At 40.2% G+C, this 27,357-nt stretch overlaps 1 protein-coding gene across 3 annotated transcripts in view; it reads right to left on the bottom strand.

Moving 5' to 3' along the window:
- ADCY7 (adenylate cyclase 7) overlaps positions 1 to 27,357 on the bottom strand; it is a 64,728-nt gene that overhangs the window by 24,093 nt on the left and 13,278 nt on the right. For all 3 annotated transcript variants that reach the window (XM_088136119.1, XM_088136120.1, XM_088136121.1), the window contains exons 2-10: positions 16,043 to 16,608; positions 14,757 to 14,960; positions 14,043 to 14,204; positions 9,149 to 9,298; positions 8,324 to 8,469; positions 8,053 to 8,164; positions 6,730 to 6,857; positions 4,866 to 5,024; positions 975 to 1,107 (exon numbers count right to left, since the gene is read on the bottom strand). In XM_088136119.1, coding sequence (XP_087992245.1) covers positions 975 to 1,107; positions 4,866 to 5,024; positions 6,730 to 6,857; positions 8,053 to 8,164; positions 8,324 to 8,469; positions 9,149 to 9,298; positions 14,043 to 14,204; positions 14,757 to 14,960; positions 16,043 to 16,213 — 1,365 coding nt within the window. In that variant the 5' untranslated portion in view covers positions 16,214 to 16,608. The remainder of the gene's footprint in view (positions 1 to 974; positions 1,108 to 4,865; positions 5,025 to 6,729; positions 6,858 to 8,052; positions 8,165 to 8,323; positions 8,470 to 9,148; positions 9,299 to 14,042; positions 14,205 to 14,756; positions 14,961 to 16,042; positions 16,609 to 27,357) is intronic.

Genomic DNA, 27,357 nt, shown 5'->3' with positions numbered 1-27,357 from the left:
AGAATGTATTTATTTTAGACAACAGAACACAACGGTGTTTTTAGATTAGGATTATTTAACTTGTCCCTGGATATTTCAGTTTCTTAGGGTTTGGGTTTTTTTTTCAGCTTTATATTTTGCATGGATACCCTACAGAGACTGAGAGGTGGCTAAGTAAAGGGAAATGCAGCCTTGCCTTTTTCATCCCTGGTCTGCAACCATCGATTTCAACTCCGGCTGGTCAATTCAGTTCTTTATTATAGTCACTGACCAATGTGACATTTAGATGGTCTTCTCCTTTCCTCTCTAAAGATTCCAGATCCTTTTCTCTCTCAGCTTTCCATGGGGGTTTCTCTAGATACCAACCATCATTCCTTTGACCAGCCCAGATTTCAGGCCTCGAGTCCTTTCCCTTCCATTTCCCAGCGATTATCTTCACTGTCTGCCCAACATCTTCATACCTTGCTTTCACAGCTCCTGTGTGACGTGCTTAATTAATCTGGGCCCTTCTCCACATAGCTCAGGTTACAGAACTGTCCTTGCTAGCAACTTTTTTCCTGAGCAATTTGTAGCTGGCCTAGTTCACACAACACTCAACACCAGTGATGGCGGACCTATGACACGTGACACACGATGACATTTTGGGTGACATACCAGTGTTCACCAATACCTGACAACAACTAGCACCACACATGATTGGACTGTATTTTTTAAAAATAAATGAATATATATAATGAATTGTTTCTCCTTTGTTCAGGGAGGGGGTGACACTCCAGCAGTCAAGTTAGGCATTTTCCGAATTTTTGACACGCCAAGCCCAAAAGGTTCACCATTGCTGCTCTACACCATCGTACTTTTAGTTTCCCATGTGTTCAAACTCAACCAATTGGTCTACCCAATAAATCATGTGAAACCATGACTCAGCATGACACGTGCTAAACAAGGAAGCCAGAAATGTGCGCACATTTTTTTTTTTTACATCAAAGGATACCTACCCTCGGGTCAATCACCAAATAAGTCTTGATATTCATGGCTTCCAGGTATGGATCCCTGAGGTGCCCATTTCCTTCTTCTACCTCATAAGCTTTCCCAAGATGATTTAGTGTTGCTTCTGTGATGTGTACTCGGCTGCAAAGAGGAGGAAGAAGTGCACAAAAGGCTGAGCCATTTGCAGAAAGGGCACTTAAAGGAATTCATTTCCATTACAATGCTTGCTGCTGATAACTCTGCTGCTCAACAGCTTCACATTTGGAAGCCAAAATCAAGATTCCTGGCAGAATTGCTCTTAAACAGCTTATCTGTATAACATGATAGAGCATTCGGTCATTCTCACAATGTTGTGCAGTGTTTACTCTTGTTTTCCTTTTCTAAAGAGAGAGAGAGACCCCAAAGATATTCTTCTTATAAATGAAATGTCAGTGTAGCTTGGTTCATACATCCCAAACCATAATGTGTTTTATTAATTTGGATTCACCTTGTTCTATAAGCTTACATGATTATGGTTTATTTCATAAGCCACACTTCAGCATATCACGCAAACCCAAAAAAGAGAGGAGAGGGGGAAAATGAGCAAATGAGGTGCAAGGAATAACACTGGGAACAAGGTCTGGGGAATGTGTCATAATCCTGGCCCTCCCTAGGGGACCTTGAGACAGTCACCATCTCTCAATGTAATCTTCTTGGGAAAGTGAAATTAGAAGCAGGGAAGAACAGACCATAAAAATGATTTGAGTTCCTTCAAGAGAGAAGAGAACACACATAAAGGAAGCCACAATTATCAGCAACAAGGATTTGGTAAAATACAGCAGCTAGAAAACTCCTTGTCATATAAGTCTTTTGTCTGAAGAACAGACCACACCAATTTGGAAGAGTACTATATTGCTAGGAAGTTCCTGGAGCAACAAAATAAAAGGTGCAAAAAAAAATTTAAAAAGAAAAAAGAAGACAAAAAGATAGTAAAGAAAAAAGAAAAGAGATATATAAAGAAATAACTTCCCCCTTCATCAACACAAGTACAAACTATTTCAGTAGCTTATCACCTCTTCTGATTTTACAACAAAAGATCTCTTCTTCCCATATCTCATCTCTTAAACAAATTCTTAGTCTCATCATTCAGTCCTAATCAGCAAAGATCCATGAAGAGTTACCAGAAATATCATATATATTTTAATCTTAATCAAAGGAACCGAATTTTTATTCCTTTCCTTTTTTTAACACCATAACTTATCACAGAGGTACACGTAGTCCCCAGTTTAAAAACGAGTTCCATTCCCAAAGTCTGTCTTAATTCGAATTTGTATGTAAATAGTATTGTGTAATTAACTTGAACCATTGTGTATTTAACTCGAATCATTGTGTATTTAACTTGAATTTTGCTCCAATAGCCTCCGTTCTTATCTATGGGTCGACCTTAAACTGGGCATTCTTTACCCGGGGGCTACCTGTATTCTCAAGATGGGGTAGCAATAGTCCAATGTGTTTTCAACAGCATCCTGCAAGGAGGCTGTCAACATTAATTTAATGTTAGACTGAAAACACTTTTCTCTCATCTCTTTCCCACTTATATAACTTCGGTACGTATCACCCTCTACACAGTTCTCTAAGAGTTTATTCAGCTGGCTTGCATCAGGGGGTTTCACAGGAAGCCTCACAACAGCCGTGCACTGAGCAGCACAACTTACTTGGCAATACACACCCACCCCAAAGCACTTTCCAAAGTTGCGAAAAGAAAAAGCAAACACCACTATGGGATTACTTCTACCTCTCTGTAAAATGAGGGATTCCCAGTATACTGTTGACCTCAGAGGAACCAATGGTGAATAAAAATAGATCTCAACCTCAACTGAGGGAATGGGGGAAGCAGGGTGCCAATACTGTTTGATCACACTGGGATCAAACGTTTCATGCAGTCATTTATTTGGTTTAAGTTTTTATCAGCTAGCTAGCTGAATCAATAGGACTTCTGGTCTTCAAAAGCTTCCGTCAAGTTCATTCACTTCATTCATTCATCCATTCCCTGAAACAGCACACAGAGCAATGGGGAACACTGCTTGGCGGTCTCTCACTGCTAAGACTAACCCCCAAGTACAGAAGGTATGAAGGGTGATACAAAGAGCTTTGAATTGCTCCTACGGTTATGATACTGTATATAAAGCCTCAGAGGTAGGATTTTGTTTTTTCTCTTTTGTGGGCAAACATTTCTGTTTTCAAAATATTCTCTGTCTTTTGTAAGCAGGGAAGTGTTTTTAAAGAGAAGAGTTTGCTCACTTAAAGGGCCATGTTTTGACTTCACCGTTCTCTGGTTTCATCCTGATCAAGCAAGATGTTGGCACATGTGGAATTATAACTCCAGGGAAAGCCTTGGAGTGAAACACTTTATTCTGCATTTATGTTCTGAAGCTAAAGTGCATTTCTTTCGGATAGCCCACACACTGAGCCACGGCAACTATAAAGCAAGTGTCCAGGTACACAAAAAGGATGATGTTGCACTCCCAGGACTATCAAGCAAACAGGTAAGCTCACGAACTGGAAAGAACAATCAACCCATCTGGTGCTATAAAAGTGACTAAAAATAAACTCCCTCGCTGCCTCTTTGAGAGGCTAAAATCCTGTCAACAAGGATGGAAATGGTTCTGCAGATCCAGGAAATTTTTTTAAAAAGCAGCTCCAGCAGTTACAGAGCTAGCGAGGTCTCTTCTTGCAGCTTTCCACACCCCGCATAGTAAACACACTCATCTTATTATCCAGAACCAAGATTAGCAATTTTGAGTACATTTTGGAGAGGATTGTGTTTTTTATCAGGTGATGAATGGCAGCAGCACATCTGGAAACCTAAGCTGAGAATTCACTAAGACAGAAGAGGGAGGGGAAGGGGAAGGGGAAGGGGAAGGGAAGGGGAAGGGGAAGGGGAAGGGGAAGGGAAGGGAAGGGAAGGGAAGGGAAGGGAAGGGAAGGGAAGGGAAGGGAAGGGAAGGGAAGGGAAGGGAAGGGAAGGGAAGGAATTTGAATGCAGTCAGGTGCCTTATAAATTGCTTACCATGTTTTGCAAACTCCACAATACACTAGGGTAGTGTTGTCCAAACTTGGCCACTTTAAGATGAGTGGACTTCAACTCCCAGAATTCCCCAGCCAGCCATGCTGGCTGGGGAATTCTGGGAGTTGAAGTCCACTCATCTTAAAGTGGCCAAGTTTGGACAACACTGCACTAGGGCATAAAAACCTGGTTTAGAAATCACATCCAGGAGTGGGGGTTCACCCAACAGACTCACCCAGGGTGGAGGGTCTACAGCCTGCTAAGGGCCTCCAACACTTCAAGATTGCACTGCTCAAAATGGCAGTTTGGCTCTTTCTCCCTAGTTTTCACACAAAATTATCGCTTTATGTGAGATGGGCAGCTGTATAAATGCGACTGATAATAGATAGATAGATAGATAGATAGATAGATAGATAGATAGATAGATAGATAGATAGATAGATAGATAGATAGAATTAAGGACTGAAATAAAAGCAGTTTACCTGCTAGAAGCCTCCTGACTCCATTCTCACACACAGAAACCAGGAAAAATGGCCAAACATCTAATGCTGGAATTTGGGCCTGAAGATTGATGGCAAATTTTGAGCTATTTTTGCACTAGGGGAAAGAGTTAAGGGTGCTTTGATTCCCAAACGTGAAAAAAGAACCACAAATGTCCAATCGTGACTCTTGCTCTAATGTCACTGCAGATTCTTGTGGCCAACTGAAAGGTCAGATTACCCCTCAAACATTCTGTATCCTTGGACTAAATCCAACTAAATAAACCTCGGCTGTGAAACAAGTCTACATTTCTACTCTCTGCCATCACAACAACACTGCTTGGAATTATTTCACGTGACCCTTAAGAACTTACCCAGGAATGCCTGCAGATTCCATTCGGTTGGCCAAGGAGACATCGTGAGACCAGACATCGTATTGCCATTTCCGAAGTCCAATCACACCACAAAGAACGTTTCCAGAATGAATGCCGACTCTCATGTTGATGTCCACTCCTGTGGCTTCCCTAACTTGTCTGCAAAATATATATTTTTATAAGGTCTCCAATTTGGAAGACAAAATGGAAAGACGCTTGATTTCTCCATCTCTATGTTTAATGGTCATACTGATATTTCAATTTTTTTTTCTCACTGTGAAAGAATGATGTGGTTGGGTTGGGAAAATGTGGGTTCAGGATCACCCATGAAGCCAGAGAGGCGAGCTTTCAGGAATGGGATTACGAGAGCACATTATAAGCACTTGCACAAAACAGGTGCCATTTCTGGAAGGCCTCCTGGAAGACATTGTTCCCCACCGCCACATTTCCCCTTGACTATTTTTCTCACTTCTGAATAAAGCACTGAGTTGCAACTATCCACCATTTTTATTTCTTAAGAATGATTATGGGAGCTAAGAGGCCTTTTTGGAAAGAAAGATTGTGTTAAATGTTTCATTATACAAGCATATCATTGGCCATTTTTTTCTTTCTAATTAAAGGAATCCTCTTACGTACCCTCTAAAAAAATCCCTGGTCCTGATCTAGAATCAGATGCAGGCAGAAAACTGGACAGAGAAGTGAGGGACCATAGCACTTTGGACCTTCAGGCACCACATAGCCTCTCTCTTAATTCTCAGCCCTTTAAGGTAAGCCAGCTCAGGAAACCAACAAGAACTACTGTAATTCTACTGTATTGTTGCAAGGTACAACAACAGAATCTTGAAAACCTGAGAGAAATTTTCTCTCTCCACCCTTGTATGCCAAAGAGATTCAAGGTGGGGCAATCTTGAGTTTCTTTCTCACCCCTTCCTCCCTTCCAGGACTAAGCTGGGGTTTACCTAACAGTGGTTGAATTCCTTCTTCAAGGCCATCTCTGTACTTCTCTACACTAAGTTATTAAGCACAATGGACATCCTGGGTCAACTATTAGGGTCAATTCTTCCTAAAATAAGAAACAGACTCTGGACTGCAACACTTCAGATTGTAGATGGAGTCTCACACAACTGAACGCTCCTCTGGATCTTATTGTTCTTGTTTTGGTGCCTTGGAGTCAGTGTTGACTCCTAGCGACTGCCTGGATTGGTCCCTGCCGTTTTCTTGGCAAGGTTTTTCAGAAGTGATTTGACCTTGCCTGCTTCCCAGGGCTGAGAGAGGGGGCCTGGGTCAATTACTATTAGGGACAATTAAACCAAGTTCTTAACCTACCCTGCTGATGGCTTAAGATTTTAGCAGATAAAGCTGAACACATCCAGGGAAATGCAAGCATAACACTGCCCAAATTCCAGGAGGTTGGCTATGCCAACTTGCTGGAGCAAAAACAATCTAGTACAGTGTTTCTCAACCTTGGCAACTTTCAGATGTGTGGATTTCAACCCCCAGAATTCCCCAGCCAGCCTTGCTGGCTGGGGAATTCTGGGAGTTGAAGTCCACACATCTGAAAGTTGAAGTCCACACATCTGAAAGATGCCAAGGTTGAGAAACACTGATCTAGTGGATCTAGTGGCATTGAAAATGAGACACACATATGCTTTAATCCATGAAAGTTTAAATCACCATAAACTAAATGCATGCCCCCATTTTTAATATGTAAATATTTAACATAGCAATAAATATAAAAGTGCAGTGGTACAGTGACAGGAATAAGACTTTTCAGAAGATTATGAGGCCACATTATCGTACTGCTATATTATACGTTCCGGCGCCACCACTCCTAACCTTTAAACTAAATTTTTAAAGTACATACTTTATTGCTTCGCACATGTCAAGCCCCATTTTTACACAATTTTTGGCATGTACTGGCAAGGACACGGGTAAGCCTGAGACACAGTAATAACAGTCTCCCAAAATTTTTATCCTCATACATTCATTTTCCTGCAAAACAAAAAAAAATAGCACGTGAGTCATCATGCATTGTAAATACAAATTAACTGGCATCTGTCTTAAGCAGTGCAATTATCGGCTTTTCTCTACAGAGAAAACAGATCAGTTGTCATCCCTTCATCTGAAGCAGCCATTTTCTGTATTCCAAAAAAATTGGGGGGCAGGGTGGTTCATTTGTAATTTATCTGGGGTTCAATCATGGCTATGTGTGGAATATTATACCTCATTAACCCAAGATATGAACAAGTTGGCAGCTGTCTAGCTCCGTTCATTTAATTACAGTTTCCCATTTTACCTCATGCCATAAAACTGTGGTTCTACAGCACTTAAACCAATCAAGATACTAAGCCAATGTAGCTGCTGACAAACTTTGGGTCCAAGTTCTCAGACTCATATTTTACTCGTCAACTAAAGACTCAGAACTAAATTTGGTGACAGATCTTCAGATATTAGCTAGGCCCAAAGGAAATGAACACATTCTGTATTCGTATTTCACAAATTTAAACCAATCATTTTTAGTAGAATGCAGCAAAATAGGATTTTGCACCCATTTTAGAGAATGGCAAGATTTTAGGAACCCCAAACATAGCTTTTCAAAACATAGAGTGATTTATGCAGATTTGAGTACCCTTTCCAAAATGTGTTTCTATTTCATTTTTACTTGTGGGAAACCCTGAAAAATCACATTAAGAATACTACACTCCTGTTAAGAAATGGAAATTCTAAAATATGGCTGGTTTGGTTTTCGTTTAATTTGTCATATGAGCCCAGCTATTTTTGGAAATCATGGTTTATGGCTTGGTATTCTCTGCAAAACCAGCCAGACATGGGGTATTCAGTAAATCATGGCTTAGAGCAAACCAGATCCATGTTTGGCATTTGACTTCATAGAAGTGCCTAAATGCTATAGTAGGAATCCCCACGACATTCCAACTTTTGAAGAACGTGTCTCAAGGCTCATTTTTATACAATTCTTGGCACATACTTGGATTTCTCTTTTAGATTTGGGTGTATACAACAAAACCAAAATTATGAAGCCAATCATGGGACAATATCAATCCTCAACATCTTTGTTATGTCTTACTACTTCAGAGAAGGATAGACGAATCAATCATTATTTAGATACATGTATTCAACTTCATACTTCAAAATGGCATACATTTTAACCCTGAAGGAGTTTACTCACTTTTGCAATTTGATCAAATTTTCCAAAGAGTTCATTTAGCATCACCACCAGCTCCTTGGGAGAACAGTCACTTGCCAGGCGAGTGAATCCTACGATGTCTGCGTACAGGATGCTAAAGAAAGGACAAAACATCATATGGCCTGGGGCTGCTCTAAGCTTGAGTCCAACGTGAAAAAGTTGTGATCTCTCAAGAGAAATATCAAGAACATGATGGCCTCTCTAAGATACTGACCCCATAGAGAAAGCGGTTCTAGGAAGTGCAAAGATTTACCTGACATTCTGGTGCCGTTTCACATACAGGCTGTGGAAATTATTATCATGTTTTTTCATATCATTGGTTTCTTTTAGACGCTCTATGATGGCAAGTTTCATTCCCATGGATATATGAGCTGGCAAGATCGACAGAAGCAAGCTTTCCTTGGAGAAAAGAGGAAGATTTGAATATGGGTAGTCCCCAGTTTAAGAACGAGTTCCATTCCCCAGATCTGTCCTTAAGTCGAATCTGTGTGTAAGCCGGAACAGTATTATTGTATAATACTGTATAAGTAGTGTTGGGTAATGAACTCGAACCATTGTGTATTTAACTTGAATCACTCTGTATTTAACTCGAATTTTGCTACAATAGGCTCCATTCTTAACTATGGGTCATCTGTATCCCAGGCATTCTTAAATGGGGGACTACCTGTAGTTCAAAGCAAGAGTTATATCACCAAGGTATTCAAATCAGCATAGGGAAGAGGAAGAAAAGATGATTGAACTAATAAGAGGAAATCGTTCTTCCACTGGCACTGCAGCTCGTTAACTGGGCCATGCAATGTTCATTCAACTTGAACTTTTGTAAATCTGTACAAAAAAAATACATTCATTTGCAAATGCTCTGCTTACGGTCTTTTTGCTCAGAGAGGTTCCTGGGTTACTCTGGAATTATTCTGGAATAATATTCACGGATATTTCTGGGTTTTCATTTTAATGGCTGCCAATAAAGCGGCAATACGGCTTACCTAACCTGGAGTGAGTTCTGCACTGCACTTTCTAAACTTAATAATTAGCTATATAAGGAAACACGTTTTATTATATTGTTTGATATCCCACTTACTTGTTGTCTCTTTTCAATTTTTAGTTTCATTTGCACTTGGATGCATTTTAACGTATAGCAATACAGGTCCCACGAGGCATCTTGCATCTGATGCTTGTGATACGCCCCCAGCAAATTGCCACAAAGGAAAATGAAAGCATTAGCAACCACCTGAGGAAAGGAAAGAAACCCTGCATTTGTGATCGGCTACTTTTGCAGTAGGCTACGTTCAGGAAGGATTCTTTGTAACCACATCTTACTGAATGTGCCATAAGAGTCCCCTCTGCACAGAATGCTATGCCAAGAGCAAATTGCATCATAAATAATAATTGGATGCAGCAAAACAAACCATCCTTTCTTATTCCAATGTTGCAACAGGAAATCTTATCTGACTTGTCCTTCCCCATCGATCCCCAACGGTTTTTCCGGAGAAGGTCTCCTAGCATCCCCTGTCCAATTGCTGTTTCAACTTGTTGAAAATGTTTCATTCATTTATTAAACTTATCCCACCAACTACCAGGGTCCATCAGTAGTCTACCATAAAAAATTCAAATGAAACTGATGACCTGAAATACTATAAATACTTAAGATCCACAAGAGCTAATTTTAAAAAGAGGGTCTTCCAACCCTTGAAAAACCCAAGAGAGAGAGTAGACCCTTCAACGCAGCCATGTGAAGCCTTGATTGGTTTCATCATCATTGATTGAATAAAATACAGCCTACATCCACAGGGTGCTTCACCTATATCAGCTGGGTGCTCTTCAGAGGAAATGAATGAATGAACGAAGACTTCACTTCCCAGAATTTCTTGAGCAGCCTGGCAATTGATGTTGTAATTCCCCACACACAACACTGGAGAGAGCCCAGATGGAGGACAACTGTGCTATGTCATAACCACTGCTTAGAAACCATAATGTCCAGGTTCACACAGTACAGTTAGCCCAAACTACCCAAACTGAATGGTGGATTAATGGAAGTTTGAACTCTGCCATATGATAACAGGTGCTAGGACATTTTATGCTTTTTTTTGGAAATTATGTATAATTCCCTGTATAGAAGAATATCAAGCTATGGGAGTATGCATCAATGTCAAAAATAACCCTGTACTTGAAAAGCAAGTCTGATACAGAATTTAATTCAATTTAGAAACCATTTATGGATTACAATTCTACATATAGATTTGCACTGTGTCTAAAGCTTGGCTTTCTCTTAACATAAGGCTTTAATCTGTTTTTTTGTCTGATGTGTTAAATAACAATAGAATTCTTAGATATAGACAGAACCCTTTGTTAATCCTTTATTCTGATCTATGATTCATATTGTACTGGCTATTGTTTTTAATGGTTGAATATCAACTTGATTTTTAATAATGTTCTTAAGCCTTAAAACAATGTAAGATAACTTAATACACAGCCCTAATCTAATGTTCTTTCAAAAGCTTTATTTAATCTTATATTGCTTGTAATGCTCTTTTCTATTTGCTGTTCTGACTTCTTTTCTGCTTGATTCTGTTCTTTAAAGTATCTACTAAAATAAATAAATGCTAAAAAAATGAACAGAGACTGTTTGTTCAGTTGAAGGTAATTGAGGGGAAAAAAGAATGAATGTATAAGCAAGGGATTTGTGTTCCAGTTAAGTGTCAGAAGACACAATCATTGCATTGAAAAAGGTATGATTTAATAATCAATATTAGCAAACTGAGGCAGCACCCGATCCTAAGGAAATGAATCCATCGAATGTGCGCTTTCTGATGAAGATCCAATTTGTACAATATGTTAAGATGGAAAAGGAAATTACCTGTTTTAATAACTCGAGACTGTTTTTCTTTCCTTTCATGAACTTGCTTTAAAGGGAGAATGAACCAATAAGGAAATAGAAGATGATAAATTTCCAATTCAGACAAAAAGCAGGAAAGCAGTTACTTGGGGGCACAACAGTTGCGCATGGATTAATAGCAAATTCTCTGTAAGAAGAGCACCCAGCTGATCCCCAGAACTCCCCTTGTTTTGAATGAAATGGCCTCAAAATGACCTTAGAGTGGCTAAGGAGAAGTGGGAAAGAGCCACCGCTCAGTTGCAGAGGACCTACTTTGCACACCGAGTTTCAAGCTGCCTGTCAATGTTGGCTATACTTGAGTAGACTGACCGTGTTCAGACTTAGGAGATCATAACAGCCAATGGAGTTGAAAAAAAAAACCCTGCCAACTAGTTAATTCCCTCTCAGTTTTGCCAGCACTTAACTGGCCTATTATAAGATTAGGAATTCATTTCCCTCCAGATTGTCTGGAGGTTGAGTCATGGCAACTGGACTTCTTTTCTTTTTTGGTAGAGATGTTTTGCTACTTGTTCAGAAGAAGAAGCTGCTTGGACAAGCAGTGAAACATCTCTACCAAAAAGGAAAAGAAGCCCAGTTGCCATGACTCAACCTCCAGGCAATTCCACCTGGATGACTGAGAATCTTCATAAACAGATTCCCTCCAGATTAGCTTGCAATTCCAAGGGATAGTGGGTTTAGAGTTGTAACAATTAGGTTTTGTGTCCTTTCTCCCTGATAGATGGGTTGATTCATCTTGAAATCACCTTCAGAAATTTGAAGCTCTTTACTTTGAACCTGCCCTTCCTTTTAGGGGAACAGATGATCTGGATTTTGTAGGAAGACTGGAAGAGGCACTAACTTAAACTCCATGCTTTTATTTTATTTGATCTTAACTTTTCTCTAAATCTCTGAATGACTGTACAATAGACTGGAGAAAAAAAAGGACACACTTTTACAAAGAAGTATTTGCATATAACATTTGAAAATGTATTTCTTTTTAAGAGAAAAAGGCACATTCCCCAAATTCTGAAACCTGCCAAAAGCAGAAGATTAACTTCAAGAGGTGTTTGCTTCTAACACCCTGACTGATATGTTGGCTCATGTTTGTTAATCCAGGTCATTTCACATAGTGACAAAGTTCACATTTTGTGCTACACCACAGTGATTTAATAAGCCAGAAATTGTTGGTTTCTACAACAGGCTAAGTCATAAATCATGGTCAACAAACCTCAGTGACTACGGCAACTAAATTTTAGTTTGGTTTCCTACATATATTTTCCCATGTAATGGAATACATATGGTACAAATTAACTACTTCTAAAAGAGCCAGGCATTCATTAGAGGTGAAAAAACCAAGCAGATTTCAAAGTCATATCTCAGCTTAACTCACTAATATAAAAATTAGCCTTTTCACCCTTGCATACAGCACAATTTCTCCACCTTTTGCTTCTAGCACACATACAGGTCATGAGGTAATTGTAGTTTGTTCTTTTGCCCAAACTAGGAAACCATAGTTACCACATTCAGAATAAGCCATGATCTTAAACTCTCATTTTAAACACCTGCTCTATTTGAGGAACCAAAGCAAACATACCCAGTTGCTACATTTAATTAAAAAAAAGTTTCAGGAGAGTCAATCCAAGATCTGCTGGACCTGCTTCTTTGCAGTCCAAATATTCTCTTAATTTCATCTCGTGACTTTTATCTTGCTGGAATTTCACAGTGCCCGCTCTCTAAATATCTTCATTCATACGGAGGTTATTGTTTGTTGGTTCGAAGTAGGAAAGGGAACCCACCTAAGGTTTGTTTTGCTTTGCTTTGCTTTCTGGCTAGGAATTAAACCAAACCCATTTCTTGACTGAAAGTAAGCGAGTGCTTCAAAAATGAGAAGAGGGCATGACAATGTACCACTCCTCAAAATTCAGTAGATTTGCCAAGAAGAGAACAAAGTGTTAAAAGTTTGCATTGCTCATGTCCAAAGCATTTAGTTGGGGGAAGGAAATGCATTACCTCACTCTCCAAGACATGACACACACCTCAACTGTGTGTATCCTTAATGGTGTGGCTGAGCTGTTTATCAGATTTGAAAAAGTGACTGTCTAGACAACCAAGGCCTGCCCATCAATTGCAAAAATTCATTGGCAGTTCACAGTGTCCACATTTACAAAAGCTAGAGTATTTCCTTTACCCCCCCTTCAAGTAATTTAGGAATATACCCACCCCTTTCACGAAAAATCAAATATTCCTTCTGGAATTTAGTGCAACCTTGTGAAAAATATCTGCAAAGAACTGTGTGGTTCACCTAACCGCTAGTATATTGTTTTGATGTGAATCAAAACTCCAGATGAATTCATCTTTCCCCTTAAATTAAACAGTCACTGCAACTCAACAAGCAAATGCTTCAACTTTCTACAGGCTGTGCCTAAATGCTAAAACCGTGCCTCCATTCCAGTGGAAACTAAACTTTTGTGACCCGATTTGGACCCATGGTTGTTTTATTGCTTCATAACTTTTTCTAAGATTCTTGTGAAAAAAGCGGGGGGGGGGAACACTACCAGGTTTACCAGACAAAGAGAGAACATCTAATGCCCAATTTGAAATACAACAAAGAACAGAAAATGTATATTTATACACATCCATACATATATCTTATGCATGCACACATATATAAAAGTTAAACATGCCTGAATATGTAAATAATGATCTGAAATCTGGACAAGTAGCCAATAAAATGAATATAGGACCAACAAGTTGGCTAATTTATAATACCTTTCTAGTAGAAGAATTCTTTCATTTCCTTTTCCTCCCACAGAAAGGAACGCTGTTTGTAAAATGATACTCACTGGGGGAACTATAACCCATGTGCAGGAGACCAACATTTTCTGATTTTTCTTAAACTGGTGAGGTCGGACAGATTTGCTTTGTTTTAAAGCTATCTGAAACCTCTTCAAGGATTCACACTTCATCTTTCTTACGTTTGCTGCCCCAAACTGGCAGGAAATCGTGCCTAATTTTTGGTCATTGTGATCAGAGGACCCTCCCAAAAATGTTCCAGGGAACACAGGTGGTCCTGAGCCTCAGTTTCCCCAAGCGGACTTACCTGGAGGAGTAGAGTACGGTGATCCTGCTTGGATTCTGCTGCCGCAACGCTGAGAACTACAATATGAGAGAGGGCAGAAATGGAGCTGATGATGACAGCATCTCTCATGGCCAAGGGCAACATGGTATATGTCGTGAAGATGATGAAGAGAAAAAATGGTACCTGGAAGAAGAACAAGGAGAAGGTTAACAGGGAAGAGTCTTGAGTGGCAGGAACCAGGAAGAAGAAAGATGGGCATATTCCCTGCTAAGATTTTTTTTTTTCACTCTTGAGTAACGTAGCCAACTTCTCTTTCTTTTACTCCAAGAAATGATATTCTAGGGTAGGGGTTCTCAACGTTGGCAGCTTTCAGACGGGTGGACTTCAATTCCCAGAATTGAAGAGGAGTTGAAGTCCACCCGTCTGAAAGCAACCAACATTGAGAAACACTGTTCTAGGGTATTCAAAGAGGAGTTAACTAGGTTAACTCACTGCCACCAGAATGAGCAGGGCAAAAGGGTTGGGGCAAAGGAATTGAGAGGCACAAGTGCCTCACTTCCCCCAGTTTTACCTTTTAAAGAAAGAGGAAAAATTATGTTGTCAAAAACGGGCATTTTTCCTGCTTCATACTGGCAATGCTATCGGGGGTACCGAATGAGGGTCATAAAAGGGGGGCTGGCCCAAGCCACGCCTTTCTGGCGGAAGGATGGCATCATAACTCCGTGACGGAAATACCTGTTCCCATCCAGCAGGTGTAGAGTTTCCTTTGTCGAAAATGGACACGTATCCTATGGCCAGCAAGCTGATCCAGATCACGACCGCAAAGAGCTTTAGCTGGCACCAAAAGTAATATTCAATATAAACTAAGACATACATGATGATGAAGATGATGAGAGCAATGCTCACTGTCACAACAAAGGCAAGGTGTTTATCTGGAGCCTGTTAAAAGTAAAGCAAAGTTAGTTAGCCCATCAGACACAGCACGTGTGCATTCCGATTTTAATTTCATGATATGATTTTGCTGCAGTCCGTACTTTTCATTAATACCACCTCAGAAGCCGGTGCATAATGGAACATAAGAAACTTGGCTTAGTCCAATCAGGTGTATGGGACTATTCAGACAAGCAACTGCTCTCTTAATCCCTTAGGAAAGTCTTGGGTTTGTTTTTTTTTCCTGGGAACAGCTGTTCTGGTAAATTTCAAGAAAAAATATCCTGGAAAAAGGAAACAATTTCTGGTGTCCCATCTCCAGAACTGTAAGCCTGGCAGATCCCTTATCTCTGGTCCTCAGCTTCTAGAAACAGAGTAGAGAAATAGAAATAGCAAAAAAATGCTATCCCACTTATTTCCTCCTTCTGATATCTGGCTGGGCAAGAAAATTTTAATCCAGGCAGTTAGCTTGTTCTTACAAGCCTAGAACTTTATGCATAAAAAATTGCATTTGACCTCAGTGCCAATGCCATCGTAACAGTAGAATTTCAAAAATTATCACATTAGATCTAAAGTGTTGTTTGAAGCAACCATAATCTGACATTAATGAGGCATTCCTATTACATTTAAGATTAAGTTCTAGAATTCCTTTAAGCCATAGAGCACTTGGTGAAGCATTTAACAGATCCTACATTTATTGCAATTTCTGTAGAAATATAAGCTGTTGTGAATGTGTACAGATATAAATTGTAGAAGAAAGCTTTCAACATTTTCTTGGAACTTGGGGGGGGGGTCTTTAAAGCTTGTGCTAAAATGTGTTTGCATTTTTTTCTAAACTTAAGCATTCTTATTTGCAATTTTGCCTCAAGTGCATACATTTTGCCGAGAGTTCCCCATAATATTATGCATGTCTCTAAACTATGTCCATCAACTTTTGCATTTTTTTAAACCAGCTTTTCCCTAACTTGCTGGAGATGGGGAGTGAACAGTTTTAAAAAATGCAAAGTGCTATGAATTTAAAAATGAGGGCCAAATTAGACCCTCCAGTCTTATTCAAAGTACAAATACTAAGAACAGTAGCATATACTCACATCACTAGAGACGAGGACTGTGATAAGTGTTGAGCAATACGCAACCACAATGAAGAGCAGGAAGAAGAGCAATGGGTGTTGTTGACTTGCATAAAGGTACTTCTCATATAAAGGATCTGTTAACTTGCAACCTTCACTTTCATTGAAAAAGTATTTGCCTTTAGCTGGCATTTTAATTCCAGACAGTTTCTACGTCTCTCTTCACACAAAAAGGAAAGGCTGATCTGTGTTGTTCCACGCAGCCAGTGCTATGGCTCCTCACACTCAAGTAGCTGTCAGTTCACGCTCAGTTGGGTAGGTCAGGAAACCTGAGTTCTGAGTTAGCATCTCTTCTTATAAGAGACCCTTCGGATCTCAGCACCGGTCTGGAACAATGGTCCCGCCTCCTCCTTCGCCTCCTCCACTCCAAAGCCATGTGCTACCCACCGAGAGATCGGTGCATGTTTTTCTAGACGCAACTGTCATTTGTGCAACTGAAGGCAGGCTCCTTCTACTTTGCCATGCTCATTTAAGCATCTTTCACAAGCTGTCAGCCATTTCCTGGGATGAGTGCTTTGAGGGGCAAACTGCAAGGAAAGAGAGACAGAGGGGGGTTTTGGGGGGGTTGTTTTTTTTTTGGTTTTAAGCAGGTGCATCTTTGCCTTAAAAAAAAAGGCACATGTTCTTTGGTGGAATGGTAATTATTTAACACCATGAGGGAAAAAAATCCATCTTTCCCCAAGTTTATATATTTATTATTTAAATGTATAAGTTCCCCCGGCTCAAAACCGACTCTGAATAAAACACAACGTATAGATATTCCATTTTATTTGTGGTTTTAAAAAATAGCCCAATAGTTGCGTGGTAAGCTATTTTGATAGTCTTAACTTTTTCTTTCCCTATGAAGAGGTTTTTTTAAAAAAAAACTCTTTTACAATTGCCGCTCAGTACGTTAAAAGGACTGTAGAAATCTTATAATAACCTTGCATTTACCAACCCACAATAAATACCCAGATGTTACCAATGGTGCCAAACAGATGTGAAGTTCCATCCAGAAAAGCGAGCAGGTTGATGGAGGAAGAAAATATTTCTCCACCTCTCCTTTGCCTATCCACTCTTCTGCACTAGCCATGGAGAAAGGAAAGACCCTATCAAGGGGCCAATCGGTTTGAGAAAAGAATTTAGTTTTGTTTTAACTTTTAGGAGATGAATAGCCTGCAATTCTCTTGCAATACACTATCAAGATACATTAGAATCAGCAGGATTTTCAAGACAATGCTTATGGCAATAATTAACATTACAGGAATGAGTTACTTCATTGTAGTTACAACCACTGATTTCCAGCAGTGATAAATATATCCAATATATTGGCAGGAGAGTTTTTTACGGAAGTCAATGAAGTGTGATAAAAAGTGACTACAGCATGACTTGGCTGAAGGCAGCGTCTGAGGCAGTGTTTTTCTCATGGCTGGCTGGGGAATTCTGGGAGTTGAAGTCCACACTTCTTAAAGTTGTCAAGGTTGAAAAACACTGTTCTGAGGGTTAGGAGTAAGTATCTATCCCCCTGGAATCTCTTGACTCAAATCCCAGCGAAAAGAGAGCATTATCAGAACAACTAGCAAGGACAACCAATAATAAAACAGTTATTTAAATTATAATGAGCCCAAGGCTGAACTGAATATTTAAGGTTTAAAATTAAACCAGTAACACAGAGGACTGCAAAGATCCAGAATTCTAATTTGCACCCAACAAGATTTGAAGAAATGCAGAGCAAAGTCTGTAATTCTTGTACAATTCTTTTGGATATCCAATCTCCATGCTCCCTAAGGAGCAGCCACTGAAGCCATCATGTAGCTTGTTTGAGCTTCTGTTGGGTGAACCCTACCAATCAGGATGGATTGAATAAACCCTAGTTAAAGGAACTACAGTTTAGCACCATGCGAAAACCCATCCCAAGATCACATTGTTTGATCAAAGACTCCAGACCTACTCCCATATAGGTAAGCGTGTGTGAATACTCACAGTACCCTGGGTGGGTCCTTGGCACTGATTTCAAAGAGGAGAGCCATTCCATACATACAAGGAGCCAATGCCAATAAAGGCTTCCTCCATTGAAACAAATGAGGAAGCTCTTCAGAACAGAAGCATTCTAGCTGGAAATAGCTTCTTGACCTCCCTGACTAACTACAGAAGCCCACACAGCTATTTATAGCCAAGACAGACCTCAGCATCCCGTACAGGGAGTAACCCAAGTTAGTGAAATGTTCTAACGTTTGATTAAAAGCAAAACCTTTCTGACCTTCAGCATTAAAAGCCTTGATCTTCATACAATATCTTGTTTTAGTTATCAACAGCTCATGGTCAGCATCAAATTGAGAAGATCAAAGGCAAAGACTTCTTGCATTTCTCCCTGGGGACTCCAGCACTTTAGCACAGTGATAAATAGTCCACTGACTGGTCTTATGCTTCATACATTGCTAAATTGTATTGCACCATTTGGAATGGGGCCGAAGGCCACACGTGGCTTTTAAAAGATGCACAGGGCAGGATAGGCAAGGATTAAATGTACATTTTGATTTATCTGAACTTAAATACAATTAAATTAAGGTGGCAATATCTAGCTCCTCTTGGATGATCTTCAAAGTTAAGCAAGGTCAGGCCTGGTTAGTATTTGGATAGAAAATTATAGGAAATTTAATGCTGTAGAAGAGAGAGAGGTCAAAATGACATCCCGGAAGGTAATGGCAAACTACTTCTGTACTGTTGCCAGAAGAGCACCATAGACATGTCCATATAGTCAGCAGAAGTTGAGCTTAGTTGAAGGGAAACTAACTTATGTTTAATATAGTATCTTCCCATTCTTTCAAGGGCATTTATTTGATCTTGGAGCCTCTGATTAAGCATCTGTGCACAAATCCCTGGTTTAACCATTATCCGTGGAACATTCCATAGCAGCTGGGTTCACAAACTTCACCAAACCAACCACGGCTTCCCAACTGAACCTGGCTGGGTGACACAGAGTGAGCCAAAATCAAACAAACCACAACGCACAAACCCTGCCTTCCTACCGAACCCTACATTTAAGCACACAGATTTTTCAATCCTCTTTTATAAATGCAGTTCTCACTTTCGTAATTTATGGAAGTTTTTTTCAAAAATATGTTTAACTCAGGGAAGCTCTATTGTATTTTAAATACAGCAGTGCCTGTTTTGTCACCTCAAAACAATGGAGAAAAATGGTGAAGGCTTGTCTGCAATTATTTTTAATGCACTACTTTTCTAAAACAGAGAGCAAATACAGGTCTAGCTCCTTACCTTTTTCATTCCAAACACTGAGCTATGCCTGTATGAGGTCTTACAGAAAAAAAAAAATACTTTTCTTTCATTGTAATACTCAGTGCTAGTTCACACAATGTACTAAACCTCAACCCTTGTTTAACAGAACGTGATTATAATGTTCACATAACATGGGATGTTAAAACAAATACATCACATAGAGGCTTCAAAATGTGCCCAGGTTTCCCTAACGTACTTGGAAAATGACCGAGTTCCCACAACACGCTGAATCCCAAACTATCCAACTCCAATTTATCATGCTGTGTGAACCAGTCAACAACTGCGATCTATACATTTTCTTGCAATTAATTGTTCAAAAATAATGAAGTCATAGGAAACAATCAATTTCCTGTCATCTTCTACTGTGACTGGGAATATAAACACAAAGTTCTCTTGTCTTGCAACACATATCCAACCCTGGGCAGCGTTACAGATGTCAAATAAAATAAAGCTCTCTACAGGTGTTTAGTTTAATCTCCACATATCACTCCATTTTTCACACCAAATATTTCCCATCCCCCAGCATAGATGACCAGCTTTGCCATGACTCATGCTGAATTTGACCCACGGTGATCTCTTTACATAACTCTCCCAATTTGCCTTCTTCATTGATCCCTTATTTACCACTGCAAGAACCAATATTTTCAAGACCAGGAGTGAATTTTGACAAGGTGTCAAATGCAAGAACACCTATCAGAACCTTGGACAGAGGCCTTGGGCCCCTGGAAATGCCAAGTGTGTCCTTTAGCACCTGTTTACATGCCCCATAAGGAAACAAATTAAAGTCCCAAATGATCTTACACCCTTAAGGAAGTTCTACATACAACATCAAGTTTTCACAGTCAGAACAGCTGAAAAGGGGAAGTGTGCAAAGGTGATTATGGGCTAGTCAGGACCCAAAAAAGAAAACAAAATTATCAAAATGTGGGTGGATGAATCAACACAATACAAAACCAAGAAAATAAAAAATAGGCTAGGTTTGCACAGCAGACTAAAGCAAAACACAAAGAATTCATAATATGGCTTTATTTGAAGTACAACCCTACAAGAAAACTGGTATCTTGTGGGGGGGGGGTTCCCTGAACCTTTGGCCTGGGAAAAGCTAAGGTTGTCAAGCAGCAAGACTGAGGAATGCAGAAATTCAAAATAACTGCAGTCGCACTTATAGGGATTCATTGTTCCTTAAGAATTTCCAAGGGACACTTCCTGCAGATTATGTATGTCACTTATTAAATCTAAATATTTCTAGGCAGCACCCATTTCAATGCCCTCCCCTCAGGAAATTTAGAAGGTGGATTATACCTGTGAAAAGTAGAGGCTGTGTGGATTGCACACATTTTCTTACCAAGTGTAGAAGAGACGAAGATATACGGCAGCCATCACTAAAGCACGAGCTTTGCTTGGGAAAACAGGAGAGTGTGAAAAAGGAACTCAAGATGACCCCACTTTGACTCTCTTCAGTATGAGGGGGAAGGAAGTGAAATGGTGTCAGGATTTCAAGATTGTTTTATAGATATAGGTGATAAGAACACAGAGTCCTAGGATTCCTTGTGGTGTCTTTCTCGACCTGGACTTCCTCAAAGGGCTGACGCTGTAAATTTTATTCTGATATTCTGACAAGATTAATTCAGCCTCTGTTAAAGAATTGGCCAAGGCACCTGGATGAGTCCCTAGAGTGATAAATATAGTGGCAAAATTTTATTATTCTACAATGAGGACCCACCAGAAACTTGAATCTTCATTAAGGATCAGGATGAACTATACGATAGGACTATCTTTCTTCGTTTTTATTGTCTGTATCTCTGGATGTTCTGCTCTAAGACAGTAAAGTGCATTTGATGTGTAACCCCACACAAAATGAGGATGCGTTACCAATCTTTTCTTAATGATTTCCAGTAGTTGCCTGGAAATTTCACAGAAGTTGCAGACATTCTTTTCACCACTCCACTGTAATTGCATGTGATCTGCATCTGCCAATGTGATCTCAGATCCCATCAACAAAATTAATTTAGGATGGTAAGCTCCAACACACATCATTACATATTTTCTTCCCCTTGGACCACATTCAACTCTTTAATGCCTTTCCCCAGTTTGAAGAGATCTTTGTGGAAATCTTTCCCCATTTTTTTTTTAATTCCTCCAAATAACTTGGCGTCCTTGGTGAACTTGGCCACCTCATACCTCATCTCTGATTTTTTAACAAAAAGAGTTGAACAGTAGAAACAATGAGCCATACTTGTTGCTATTCACAGACTACCTGGAAGTGTTCAAAGAACACATTCAACCAAGTTAGAGAAAAATGCTAGCAGTTACTATATTTGGTGAGTTTAGCATTGGGTTTTTTATAAATTGGTATGCTGTGGCAACCAAACCAGTTTGGTTAGTTTATGATTTTTAGATCTTGTGGATACACAAAAAATGGCTTCACTCAATAACCAAGTTAAATGTGTTCTGTGAACATAGCCAACAGGTTTCATATTTCCTAATCAGTCACCACTCAAGATGAGAGAGAGTGAGACCAAGGAATCTAGTGTTCTGTGTAGGGAAGTAAAAAGTGAAAGATGAGTAGAAGAAATCAAAGAGACTGAAGCCAAATCCATCTCAAGTTCAACCAGACCCAAAAAAGGCTCAGGAACTGTCTGGAATGACCTGAAAAGTTCTCCCTTGAAGACCAGCTGTTAAGGTGGTATCAATCTTTGCTGAGAAGCTTTCACACTTCAAAGGCCAAAGCGTTCAGCCTGCTAACTTCACAATTTGTTCCAGACAAGAACAAATTTCATAACACTGATTTTCATAAGAAGGTAGCTGCAGGGTGCAACGTGGGCTCTCACCACAGCGTGGGAGTTGGCTGGAATTGTGCTCAAGCTGTACGATTAGTTCATGATCACCAGGTTCTTCATTATGGCTCATGGATAGATTTTTTTCCCCCGAGCCACAGCTAACTTGCAACTGATCTTAACCACTGTACAAATCAATATCCCAATTATTCTTTTTTTAAGTTTCCAGTGACCTTTTTAAAACAGTACCTCTTTCCAAACACAATGTCCTTAACGGTAAGGTAGCTTTTCATTACAGAAATGATCTTCCGCCAATCCCACTAGGGTGCCCTTTGGAAGTACGGGACTACAATTCCCGTGATCACCAGATAGCTGGTCATGCTGGCTGGGGATAAGAGGGGCTAGAAGACTACAGATTGAGAAAGGTTTGTCCACAATATCAGAGTTTCCCCATCTGGGCCCTTCAGATGAGGAATAGCCATGTTGGCTGTGGATTTCTATTCTATCGATTCTATTCTATTCTCTTATACAGAATGCCCAGGTTGGATACAGCTATCTCACTGCATCCTGAAGAGATGAAATTAGTCTGGTGCCCTTGATTTGTGCTGGCTGGGAGTTGTAGTCCATCCACCAAAGCTGGATGGCTCCAGGCTAAGGAAACCAGAAGTACAACTACAGTTCCCAATTTTTTCCCCCAGGGAGCCTTCCTGAAAATAACTGGGCACCTGACAGATTTTATTTATTTTAGTTATGTATTTATATTTCAAATGTAGCCACCGCCCATCTCATGAGGAAGTCTTCAACTGGTACTTAAGATGTTCTTCTATTGCTAGTCCACATTCAGGTGGGCAACCCACAGCCTGCACACAAACCCAGAGCAGCCCAAGATCAGGATCAATATTACTTTTTCAATAGCATTATTTTTATTTTTCTTATATAAGCTTGGGAATGGAAACTGCCCCTCCTCCCCAAATTCACCACCCAATTTTGGCAGTCTGATGAAAGTCAGAGAGTTTGACAGGGATAGAAATGGGATCCTGCTCGCATTCCTGTCCTTAAGCCCCTCACAAAACACTAAAAAGTAGGCCTAACAATCAGTCCCACCCTTGATGTGACATCAGCTGCAGTCTTCCAGCGGGCCAGGGAAGCATTCAAGTCCTCGGAAAAATGGCCCACTCTTGTTTTATAGCAATGTTTCTCAATCTCGGCAACTTTAAGATGTATGGACTTTAACTCCCACAATTTCCCAGCCACTTAGAAGTCCATACATCTTAAAGCTGCTGAGATTGAGAAACACTGTTCTACATCAAGGTGTGTTCAGATGTAGAACCTGGACCTTGCTGAGCAATGGGACAGGTAGACCTGTTTTCCCAAAAGTTCTGTATAGTTAGGATGAAGTATTTGGTTTATTTCCCATCTTCCGGCTCAAAGGGGTGGGGGTACCACGCTGGCCAAATTTAGCAAGTTCAAGTACAAATATCTCAGCTACTCTGCCAGCTTCTCCCTGACCTCTGGAAAGTAGTTTGCTGAATCTTTTATGGTCTACACATTACTGTTTGAAAAACTCTGGCGTAAAATATGGGTTGCTTGCTACTTTCCCAACCTGGGCTCACAAATCATGCTCAGCCCTATGTAAACCCTGCCATGGTTTGTGTAACTTCAGTTTATTAGGTAAATCACAAATGACTGACTGTGTATATCATGCTAGGCCATAAATCATGATTTACAAACCATGGAGGTTGGATATGGCCATAGGCTAAGCCAAAATTACAATGATCCACTTAACAGTTGAGTGTTTTGCATAACAACACACAGACTTTTACCTGCCAGCCTCCAGATGTGCAGGGAATTCTGGAAGCTGTAAACCCAACATATCTGAAAGGATCTAGGTTAGAGAAGCCCTTCTTTTTAATCTTGTGGTGTATATTCAGGAGCAGCAAGATGACAATATTACAGTATATTAATCAAAATCTGCTAACCATATTGAGATGGGAAGAAACACGGCCTACCTCAGACATTAAAAATGGCCTCTGCTGATTTCTTCTCATTGCATTTTATCTATTTACTTGGTAAATGCCTGGTGATCTTCAATAAATACCAACAACTTTTTTTACATTTGACTTATTTGCTTTAAATCTCTGTCACCTTGGCTATTTAGAGCAAGTCAAACTGAATGAGGGCAACTGGAATAATAAATCTAATAATTCCCTTTACAGAACAGGAAGTTTAAAAAATCTCTTTCCTCCTTTCTGTAAAGCAAAAGATGTGAATGTTTGTGTGTGTGTGTGTGACATTAAATTTGTACACGCAGCAGGCCTGCTAATGTCTACTAGATCCCTCAACCTATAATTGTTTTTTTTTTATTGTACACAGGTTCCACAAAAGTATTCAATAAAACTGTCCTTCACTTCTACTCGTATCTACACTAACTGGCTTGCAAAACATATCAAACCACAGTTTGTTCAACCATGGCATTCTGAATAAATCCCAGTGGTTGGATTTGTACCCTGAGCTCAGCCAAAAGCAAGCAAACCACATTATGGCTTTATGGTGCTGTGTAATCCTCACTGCTGAATATTTTCACAACACGTTTCTGAGGCACCTCAACCTGAGATACTACAGTTGGTTTCACGGGTCATGCTAAAACATAATGCAGCTTGGCTTTGTGTGAATCCAGCCACAATACTTTATAAGTCATAATTTGTGGCTTCGTGTTAAACATACCACCATTTGTGCAATGAGGGAACCTGACCGGTGGATGGCCCAAGATAGTCAGCTTCAGAACATGGGTTGCCCCATTAGTCCAACCTTATCTACGATTACACCAGCTTTCCTCAAGCTGGTGCCCTCTAGCTGTTTTGGCCTCCACATCAGACCAGTATAGATAACTGTCAAGAGGGTTGTAGAAGTCAGCAGCCTAAATGGCCCTTCTAATCAATTACCTAATCACATCGGATGAACAGTTTATAGATCTTGATAAGACCTTACTTATCTTCCCCACCTAGCCCTTTGCATTGTACTAGGATGGCCTGTTCCAGAATTCCTGGCCACATCCAACTCAAAATGTACTAAACCCTCCACAACTTGAGATCCAAGGACTTCAGAGAGTTGTGCCCAACGTGTTTGTAACCCCATCTATAATGGGACTTCCACAATCCTCACTAGCTCTAATCTCTTGTTGTTGTTGTTGTTTAGTCGTTAAGTCGTGTCCGACTCTTTGTGACCCCATGAACCATATTGTGCCAGGCCTTCCTGTCCTTCACTGCCTCCCTGAGTTTGCTCAGTTTCATGCTCATTGCTTCAGTGATGCTCTCTAACCATCTCATCCTCTGCCGTCCCCTTCTCCTTTTGCCTTCCATCTTTCCCAGCATCAGGGTCTTCTCCAAAGAGATCTCTCTTCGCATTAGGTGACCAAAGTATCTGAGCTTGAGCTTCATTATCGATCCTTCCAATGAGCAATCAGGGTTGATTTCCTTTAAGATTGACTGGTTTGACCTCCTAGCAGTCCAGGGGACTCTCAAGAGTCTTCTCCAGCACCACAGTTCAAAGGCATCAATTCTTCGGCGCTCCGCCTTCTTTATGGTCCAGCTCTCACAGCCATACATTACTACTGGAAAAACCATAGCTTTGACTATGCGGATCTTTGTCGGCAAGGTGACGTCTCTGCTTTTTAATATCTCTAAACCACAACAAAAGCAAAACCTGCTTCTTCCTCTGGATTTTTGAGACGGAACCCAGTTCTGGAATGTTATCACTACCTAGATTCACACGGCATTTTTAAAAAAGCTATAGTTGAACCCTTTAAGAAACCATAATGTTCTGACAGACACATATTGCAGTCCCATCATTGGTGGGTTTACACATCTGTACTAAGCAGGAAATAAAAATATTTTGGTTTAGCGTGATGGGTAACCCAGGCCACTGAGAACTTAAGTTGGAGGCGTAACATGTTTCCTTTTTAGTTTAGTTTACGACAGGATATTTTAACTGTTTAAAGAAAGCAGCTGCTATGTTTGCTCTCCATGCACTCAAAAGCATGGAGAGCAATTTGGAGTCTGAATTCTGAAATATACAGCCCGGTTTATAAATACTGTAATGAAAATAAAGTAAAGAAACAATAGCAGTATGTAATTCTATCGGCCTCTGCCATTTCTTACAGCGCTCTAAGACAAGGTTCCCATTCCTTCATAATTTTATTTCTCCATGTTTAAAAGGGGGAAAGCAACAGTCTACTTTACCGGAGTGTCAAAAATGCTGAGTGCAGCAAAACGGAATTTGCAGCGTAAAATGGCCCAAACGGTGCAAACGAAGTAGCGGTGAGCAACAGCAGCGCACTTAGCAAAAGCAAGAATCCTTGCACCAAGACAACCTTTCTCACAATTTGCTGTGGCTCTTGCAATGAAGAGTGAGGGGGAGAAAAGAAGAATGCTCACAAAAGCCCCGCTATTTAAGCAGCTTTCCAGTTTGAAAAGCACACAGGCTCTTCCCTCGCACAGCGATAACCGCAGGCACCTAGTTCCGTAGCAACAGTTTGTAGGGCTGATTTCATTCTGCCTGAAGTACTTTTAATGCTCACATAACAAAGACTCAACTGTAACTGGAGAGGTTTTTTACACGCACGAAAACCATTTAGACAGAACTGGCAAAGGAGGGGGGCCATGCTCCTGAGTTAAATAATGACAACAGGATGTGTCTATACCAGTGTTTCTCAACCTTGGCAGCTTGAAGATGGGTGGACTTCAACTCCCAGAATTCCCCAGCCAGCCTTGCTGGCTGGGGAATTATGGGAGTTGAAGTCCACCCATCTTCAAGCTGCCAAGGTTGAGAAACACTGATATCAACTCTTGAGCACAATGCACCTTCATGATCATCAGTGCAGAAATCTTGCGTACATGTACTTGAGAATAAATTCTGCTAACCCTAAAGGAACTTTCGTTAAGCTAAACCTGGAAATATAAATTTGTTCCCTCGTGTCTGCTCTTCTAGACAGAGTGGCTGTATTCATGCAACCCATTGAGGCAGGGTTATTATGAAGCTAATGGCTACATTCACAGAAAATGCCAAACTTAGTCAGTTTTAACCCAAGTCAACTTTGTTGTGACTCATCTGCAAAACAACTTATGTGAATCCACACCAATGGGTTAGTTAATGATGGAGTATATTGAGCAAATTCAAAACCATGCTTTTAATTTGGTAACAAAGTTAAGTACATTGTGCAAACCA

Source organism: Python bivittatus, unplaced genomic scaffold (genome assembly GCF_059951505.1).
Source record: "Python bivittatus isolate LINGU-HERP-01145 unplaced genomic scaffold, Pbiv_v1 ctg000190_np1212, whole genome shotgun sequence".
NCBI lineage: Eukaryota > Metazoa > Chordata > Lepidosauria > Squamata > Pythonidae > Python > Python bivittatus.
The sequence above is the reverse complement of the archived record's forward strand: the minus strand, read 5'-3'. Positions and strand labels throughout refer to the sequence as shown.